Below are 8,540 nucleotides of genomic sequence, written 5' to 3'. Positions count from 1 at the left end.
CTATGTTATGCTCTTGACCACAAATTAGTTCATTCTGAACTAACATGCATACAATGGAAAAGGTTGAACAAAGAATCAATCAAACAAATTAAGTAAAACAAGTTCTCCACAAGAAAGATGAAACAATATTTGTCAGCCCGTCACCTCCAAACAATTTCTATAGAGTGGTGCATTTGATCCTTTTAACAAAAAAACACAAGTTGGCTAAAGCCTGAACATATAATCAATCGAACAAATTAAGTAAAAACAAGTTCTAAAAGAAATATATCCAACCAAATTTGTTCATTCGTCGCTTCCAAACGATTCTAAAGAGTTAAAGAGTGTAGTGGTTCAAATAAGATAACAGAGCCTTAGGTGGCTAAATCCCATTTTTACACCTCCAAAGAAAATCAATTCAAAAGCAATAAAAGACTGCTATATAATATTAATTCAGATGCCTTCATACAAACGGAGCATATATATTTTTGTGGGCTCTACCTAGACACGATAGAAAATTATTATTTGCTAGCATCACAGCAAATACTGAGCCAAACTAAACACAATTTTAACATTTACGAGCCCTACTTGGGAAAGTACCAAACACCTGTTCCCAATTGTTAATGATCTCAGCAAAGGCCGAAGTGTGTTTGATTATAGTGCGTGTAGCAACACAACAACTTACCCATACATGCTTGAAGTAAAAATTCACAGGCAGAGAAAAGGTACAATGGACCAAAAACAAAATTACCTCAAATCATCATCATAAATTTCCTCACCATCATCAAAGTACTTGTCATCTTCGAACAATGAATCTGCATTGTCTGACCAGTCAAATGGCCCTGTACCCTCGTGTTCATTATAATATGTTTCACTTCCACTTTCAGATTCTTCAGATTGGTTCTTGGAAGATCTGCTCTCGACCTCTGATTTCTCATCAGATGATCTACTCACATCCTCATCCTCAGATGTCTCTTCATCCGGATACTCATTGAGCGGATTGTCCTCCGCTGAGATTCAAAACGAAATTGAATTAGGCATAAAATCACGCCTAGAGAGGGGAGTGAGTGAGAGCGGGGCAGAGAGGGAGGGGGGGTGTGTGTGTGTGTGTGTGTGTGTGTGTGTGTGTGTGTGTGTGTGTGTGGAGATTACACCATTAGAATCATCAGTTTCATATTCTGAATCATCTGGGCCATCATAGAAGGTATCATCGTCAACTTGAACCCTATACAAGCAGAACAGTTTTTGTTTAACGTAAACAGAATATCAAATATCATAATCAGCAAACATTCACAAGGATCGAGTCTTACAAAGGAAACTGGCTTGCAGAATCAGCATCAGTAATGTTGGCGTCACCCTTAACAGCATAAAAATCATAAACATAATCATCTGAAAATGCTGCACGACAATCAAATATTATAAACCACCAGAATAGTCTTATTAGATGCAAACATACAGAAAAATATGTGTATGCACCAGGAAGTTTTAAACATTTCCAATATACTTTCAGAAGATAAAAGAAAATGCAGGATGAACCAACAGAATCCCAGTCACCAGTGACAGTGATTTGCACATTACATAAGCCAATCAAAACTTCTTATCCATTTTTCACTTTTCATTTTTGTTAAATAAACCTGGTTGAAATGTCTTACATTATTTTGACTCATTATCATGCCCAAAAAATAACAGAGAAGTGAAGGACAGCAGAACATCCCAATCAAAGAAAAAAAGAACAAGTGAAAGAGCAAAACCTTGTCTGGCAGCATAATTGTGAATATCATCTTCAATCTCCACAGCAGCAGTTGGTAAAACTTCTCTTAGGAGAGGCAGATATTGAGCCATCATCCTGTGGTCCTCCAATTCCGTATCCCTGCATGGAAGTTAAAGGAATTTCATATCAAGAAGAGATGTAGGTAAACTAATGGTGCAATATAATGCAACAGCAGAACTTACTCCTCTTGCACTTCGTTCTCTCTCTTCTCTGCATCAACCCGGACAACATCATAGAGTCGATACATTTCATGTACTGCATCATCTTCTACAGCTTCATTCTTTCCCTTTCGGCTTCTCCATATTTGCTCAAAACGAGCATTTTTGGATAAAACCTAAAGGAATAATAATTATTATAATAGAAACATAAAATAACATTAATGCATAACTTATTGAGTTTGTTTGGTCAGGACGGTTGGGAAGGACTTAGGGAGGACTGTTAATAAGGCTTTGAACTGACATTGGAACCAAAATAAGGGCGTTGCATTATAAATATCAGCCAACATTTAATATATGTACAAGAATATTTAGTGGCATGCAATTATCACAACCTAAAAAATATTATTAAGAAAGAAGAACTCTCAGTAAGACAGGAAGAGAGGAAAGTGAATGAAAATTCTGCTTCCTTATCTTGATAAGTTTAGGAAAGGGGAGAATACGAATTTTAGCTCCACTCATATCCATTAACATATTGTGGTATTCTCTCTTAACGTGTCTTCTTTACTAGGCCTAGGTATTTCCAGATAGATAATACCCATGCTTAGAAGAAAGACATTAAATTACGAACATATTCTACATGAGAACCGAAACCTAGACGATCCCAGTTTTTTTAAAATTGAGAAGCGAAAATGATGACATCAAAATTCCCATGCACAATTTACCTCTTGTCTTTGTCTTGCTTTGACAAGCAACTGCTCCTGTTTCTGCAGAGTTAATTAGAAAATGCTAAGGTTAGTTACTCGAAGTATATCGCAATTTTGATTATCTTTTGAGGCACCAAAACAATATACTGATCTTTAAATGGGAATTTTTCCCTTCATGTATCCATCTATACTGTGGCAAATAGTCAACTGGACAGTGTCCTCAAATTGCAACAACAAATTGAGATTTTAAGTCTGCCGACTACCAAAACCTCGAAATGGTTAAAACTTAAAAGATAGAACATTATGGTTAAAATTGACAACAGAACATCATTAAGGAAGACCTTATACTGAGTTGGCAACATCTCAGAATAGTATCAGTACAATGTTTCAGAAAAAGTGCAATATTGCAGTGCCAGAATATATGCCTGTAATAAATTATAAGCATTTAGAATGGGATTCAAAGCCACTCACAACACAGTGAACACGACTTTTATGCAAATCTGAGACAGCAGCAATTATTGGGAGCTCAATACATGTAGATGCAAATATCTACGCACAAACACATAAAACATAATCATGAGCAACATGGAATTGGTTACTCTTCACAGAGCCCTGCACACAAACTTTCAATCTACAGACTCAGACCAAGATCATATCATTTTCAAATATTACTCCGTCAATCTCAAATTTAATGCCCTTCTTCCTGAATTCTCCAATGGCATGGCCCTCTTACACATATACAACAGCTGACTGGATTACATCGTGTGGCCACTGCCAATTCCTCACCTACAAAGTTGTTGCCACCTCCAATCCAATTTATTTATCTCCTCAACCAAGAGTACTATCAAACCCTCTACCTTTCAAGTTCCTGCAGAACTCAACACCTCTGCCACCTTCTCTCCATGCCGCACTTACCTACACCACAACCTCAGCCCTTCCCAGAGGCTTCTGTCAATCACAATGAAGATGCCAGTAGCCCCAGTTGATACTACAAAATTTATTAGTTCTCTTTAGAGCAGTGTTTGTGAAAAAGGCGTTTGGTGGTCAAACTATAGCGGTGGCTGTGGCAGTTTAAAGTAAGATAGCCGTGATGGTATCTCCTTTTTATCCACCCTATTTTGCTTGCATGGGCCTCCATCAGCTAAGGTGTCGTATATTATTTATGAGTTCAGAAGGGGAATCAACTGCTATTATGGTCAGGTGCTATTGGTAGTAGCAGAGTTCAATAATGGACAACTGGGTCACAGAAGATTGGCATCAGCCTGAATTTTTCTTTTCTGTTTTCTTATTTGTTTGAAGGGAATAATTGATTTATTTCATTCAATAATAAAGCACTAAAGTCACAAAGTAGCAATTAAAATAGTGCGCCAATGGGCCAATAAAATTTCACAAAATATTGTATGACGTTAAAACTGTTCTTAATGGAACATTTGGCAAAAATAATCTCATAACTGTTCTTCTCCACCACATTCCATTACACTCCCCGCTCCATTTTTCCTTCATTAAGCACTCAACCCCTGGATCTCATCCCAAACCACAAACATTATTTCTCAGCTGATGCATGGGAAAAATAACACTGCATCTCTGGACTGCTCCTCCAACCAGCATTCCGTCTCAATCGAAGCCCTCCTGAAAACTTATAGTAATGCACCTTAAAGATTCAGCTTATAATCTCTGTTTTCTAGCGTTGAATGGCTACAGCTGCTAGCATAGCTTGACCATTTTAGAAATTAATGATTTTCCCTATTCACGCAATTTGCTGACTCTAGTATCTAGGTTGTGGTATCTTGGTCAATTTACTTTCCATGAGAAGGTGGAAGGTTTTGCAGGAGCAAGTATCTATTCTCACTAAAAAAAGACCAGGTAGGCTCATTAGCTACTTTCTGGACTAAATAACAGACACATTCAGTTGCTTTGATTGACATCCAGCAAAGTAAGAGATCTCTTTGCTTTTACAAATAATATTCCATCTTGCTTTGATTTCATAAAAAGGTATTATACTCTGCTTACGAAAAAGGGTGGAATAGCAGGGAAGATTTTCTACATGTCAAGGTACGAACTAGAGTAAACTAGAGCAATTCAGGACATGAGAAAATGGATGCATAACTTGTGCATGAGGGGACCGACAGCCTTAGTTTATGTAAGTGTGTGCGCAAAAAGGTGTGTGTTGGAGGAGGGAGAGATAAACAACTCACATTCTCCGTCTTAAAAGTGCATCTTCTTCCTCCATTTTTCTCTTTAGGTTCCAGTGCATCAGATGAATTAGGCTGTTCAACCAACAAAATTAGTAAGACTAATTACAAGTTATAACCACTTCACCATCAGCTTCCATAATGGATATATCTTTAAAACGGACAGCAAACCGAAAAATGTACATCACGCAGAGACTAAAAAATCCACACTACCCAGATCAAAACATCGCATCATCAACTGTCCACATACAGATAGTGCAGAAACACAATTGATATTAGCTGACATACCACAAAAGATCGTAGCACATCAACAGTGACCTCTGAGGTAATTACTGTCTCCACATGCCGTACAAGAACCTTTTTGGTCTTCAATTCTTCCACTTAAAAATGTCAAAGAAAAGCATCGTGTTAGGAATTAATCACATGCCTGCTTGGAAACTGCTCATTGCCAAGTACTAAATGCATTTTGCCATATCTCCCGACCAGGTAACCATTATTGATTTCAAAAACCACAAAGAAAACAGATAATTGTTCTATGACCAGTCACGTTGAAGAATATAAAAGTTATCCAACCAACGCTTCAATTAATCCCTTACTCCAGACAAAACTAATTCATGCGTTGGGCACGAGTGTAGCAACATCAAATGCATTTTTACAAATTTATATTAAGCTAGCAGTATGGAACATATAAATCTAAGATACAAATTTAATATCAACTTGCTATTCGCCTTGTCAGCAAACTTCATTACTCTTTTTTTCTTTCTTCTTATTTTTAACCTTTTTTCCTTACTAGCTTTTCTCCTTATGACATATAGCTGATGATATTTTTACCAAAGGACCCTTGAATTTGCCACTGAAACCGTCCACCACCATTCAGCCCCACCCACACCGTTGATTATAGGAAATGTGAACATTTAATGATAATTAACACATAAGCTAGTTCCAATTCCAGTCCTGATTGGATTAGAAAACGTCATAAGGTTGACCAGATTTATAATGTAGCAATAATTCTGTCAAATTACAATCTTTTACACGAAATATTCTAGAGTTCCCATTAAGAGACCAAAGAAAAGCTATACAAAGTAAAATTGGGAAGCTTCACATACCTCTATTAGAAGAAGAACCAGAGATTGATAACTTTTCAAAGTCAAGCAGCGGCCGCTTTGTTGGCCTCTCATTAATCTCTAGCCCTAATTGACATAAATGTAGGAAAAGTAAACCAAAAATTAGCTTCGAGTTAGCCACGCCTTCCAAAATAATAAAGACGAGTAAAACATTGAAAGCTAAACCCCGTACTCACAAAAAGCATCGAGGAGAGACTGGGAAGCTTTTCTTTTAACCCTGACAATGACCGGCTTGTCCGTATTTGGCTTAATTGCAGTGCCGTCATCCATAGAATCGGAGAATGAGTGAATATTTTTCCTATGCATCAGCTGAGAACTAATTTTTGGTTATGCCGTCTATCAAATCTATGCTATGACAATTCGAAGTCCGTCCCATCTTTGGTTTTGCTGTCTATCAAATCCGAGCATTATTACTTATTTCTTACTGTATCTAACTTCTTCTTTCAAATTTAGCATATAAAACAGTAGCAAACCAGATTGGTATGAAAGAGAAGTTTCCAAAATGAATAGAGATAGTAATAACATGTTCCTCTAGACAACTACAAAAATCAAAAAACATATAAGAAAGGAACAAATAGAACAAAAAAAATACATAAAAATAACATCAAAGAAACAAACTTTAAATATCTCAGCTTTGATCTCTTAAAGAAAAAAGAGGAACAAAAATCGCAGATTAAAGAAAAAATCCCATATTCAACACAACGGCTACATAAATCGAAAAACATATACACAGCATCCTAAACTCTAACTACCCCTTACATAGCTTTACTGTCTTCTCATATTTCGGGTTCTACTCTTCGAAGATTGAATCAGGGGAAGAAAAAAAAAAGCATATATTGAACAATGGAACACAATAAAACAAAAACAATATATATAGAACAAGAAGAAATCGATGCAGTAACGATTGTCTCAGTTGGCTCAAACTTAGCGTGATTATATACTACTGTGGCACCGATTATATACAGATGAAGAAGGAATCGATGCAGTACTCACAAATATACGTCTCAATTGGCTCAGATTCAGCGTTAATCCTTGCTACTGTGGCACCGATCGCGTGCGAGACAGAGAGATAGAGAGCGCAGTTAGGGTTAAGTGGCACAGAAAAATGACGAGAGTCTGAGTTTTTCCTTTTTCCCATCACACGGTGTCGTTTTGGCCCATCTAAGTTAATAAACAGTAGCAAACCGGATAAGTATAAAAAAGAAAGATGTACGCAAATTAAGGAAGTGGAAGAATATCACACTAACATGTCAGGAAAACGGTTGAACAGGAACGAAGAAAAAAAAAACTACAGTGAAATAAAATGGAAGAATTCACTGTTGCTTCTATATTAACTCCAAGATTGCTATTTTTATAGAGTAAAGATATAATTCTTTAATTTTTATCAAAATTTATTAAAAAATTAATTTTAATCCTATCAAATTAGGGCTGCACGAAAAAATTAGGAAACCGCAAATCGAACCGAAATCGTTGAGTTAAAATCGTTAGTTTGGGTCCACATGGACCCTTGATTTTTTTCCCTCTAATCGGACTAAAATTGTTTGGTTTAGGTTTTGATTTTCAAAAATAGTACAAAATCAAACCGAACAATTTTAAATTTTTTTAATTAAAACATTAATTTTATTAACTTAAAATTTTTACAAATTTCACTTTTCAGAGGAAATAACAATTTAGCGATACAAATTACAACCAATCTATTGAAATAATAATAGAAAGTAAATTAGGTTTATTATTATTGACCTATAGTTTAATAAATATATATATATAATAATTCAAATCATAATTCAACAAAACTACATCAGCAATCACGTCCAAAATTTCAGAAGCTCTAACATAAATTCTCATTTCCCTAACATTTGATGCTTGTCTATCATTGCTGAACGAATTGTTAGTTGCCTTTGTCTGTTGATTTGTTAATTTCTACCTAAATCGTATATTTCTCTTTTCCCTTTCGTAAATCTCAAATTCTCATTCAAACATTTGTGAATTGTGATTTTAATAGAAAAATAATTATTTGTGTACCTAGATGATTAATTTTCCTAACTAGTACTATTACATTATACTTTCATAAATAGTAGTTAAATAATGAAATTCGCCAACTCTCAATAAATCGAAACTCTATCAATCCTTGTGCATCTAAACATATCCCGTTCAATCCTTATCTAATATCTCACTTGCAAGTCGAAATGAGTTTTAACCAAACTATAATAGCATAATGTAATTTTATATTTACCAACCGCTATATGACAATATCAATGTCAAACAAGAAAAGGTAAAAAAAATAATGTATCTGTTCTATTAACATCTTTTGACAACCAACTTTGAAAATAATTTATTCATGAATTTCATGGTAAATATGAATGTAATTTAACAATTAACATTATTAGTTCTCGTTTAAACTAATATGTTAAGTTACTTTAAATATATTGCTATAATGTGAATAGGTAAATCATTAATTAAAGTGGAAATTACCAAAATAGTCAACTTTTGGGTTTTCATTTACAAAAATGTCATTTTTTAAAACTCATTGCAAAATTGTCAATTTTGGTCTTTTTTGCCCCTCAGACAAATTTGAATCCCTTCTATGTCCTTGATTAAATGAGACATGACTAGTT

The 8,540-nt window shown here is 35.1% G+C and overlaps 1 protein-coding gene across 3 annotated transcripts; it reads right to left on the bottom strand.

The window, feature by feature from the left end:
* Positions 1-236: 236 nt before the first annotated feature.
* On the bottom strand, positions 237-7,103 carry LOC111383524 (RNA-directed DNA methylation 4). 3 transcript variants are annotated; one of them, XM_023007636.1, is made up of 11 exons: positions 6,919-7,103; positions 6,102-6,316; positions 5,908-5,991; positions 5,090-5,181; positions 4,805-4,876; positions 2,628-2,669; positions 1,930-2,081; positions 1,728-1,846; positions 1,287-1,374; positions 1,131-1,201; positions 237-986 (listed from the first exon to the last, which is right to left on the bottom strand). In XM_023007636.1, the coding sequence occupies exons 2-11, from the start codon at positions 6,229-6,231 to the stop codon at positions 724-726; spliced, it is 1,113 nt and encodes a 370-aa protein (XP_022863404.1). In that variant the 5' UTR covers positions 6,232-6,316; positions 6,919-7,103; the 3' UTR covers positions 237-723. The 3 variants fall into 3 exon arrangements, with proteins under 3 accessions (XP_022863404.1, XP_022863405.1, XP_022863406.1); XM_023007637.1 differs by having other exon boundaries at positions 6,102-6,312; positions 6,919-7,095; XM_023007638.1 differs by having other exon boundaries at positions 6,102-6,234; positions 6,919-7,095.
* Positions 7,104-8,540: the final 1,437 nt, after the last annotated feature.

Source organism: Olea europaea, unplaced genomic scaffold, assembly GCF_002742605.1.
Source record: "Olea europaea var. sylvestris unplaced genomic scaffold, O_europaea_v1 scaffold2709, whole genome shotgun sequence".
Classification (NCBI taxonomy): domain Eukaryota; kingdom Viridiplantae; phylum Streptophyta; class Magnoliopsida; order Lamiales; family Oleaceae; genus Olea; species Olea europaea.
Note: the sequence above shows the minus strand (reverse complement) of the source record. Positions and strands in the feature narration are given on the sequence as shown.

What these genes read in the sequence shown, in the direction of transcription:
- LOC111383524 (XM_023007636.1), bottom strand. Translation starts at nt 6,231, where the DNA reads ATGCATAGGAAAAATATTCACTCATTCTCCGATTCTATGGATGACGGC. An exon ending in TCTGCAAGCCAGTTTCCTTT is followed by an intron (nt 1,202 to 1,286) that starts GTAAGACTCGAT and finishes CTGCTTGTATAG; the next exon opens with GGTTCAAGTTGACGATGATA. An exon ending in TGAAACTGATGATTCTAATG is followed by an intron (nt 987 to 1,130) that starts GTGTAATCTCCA and finishes TTTGAATCTCAG; the next exon opens with CGGAGGACAATCCGCTCAAT.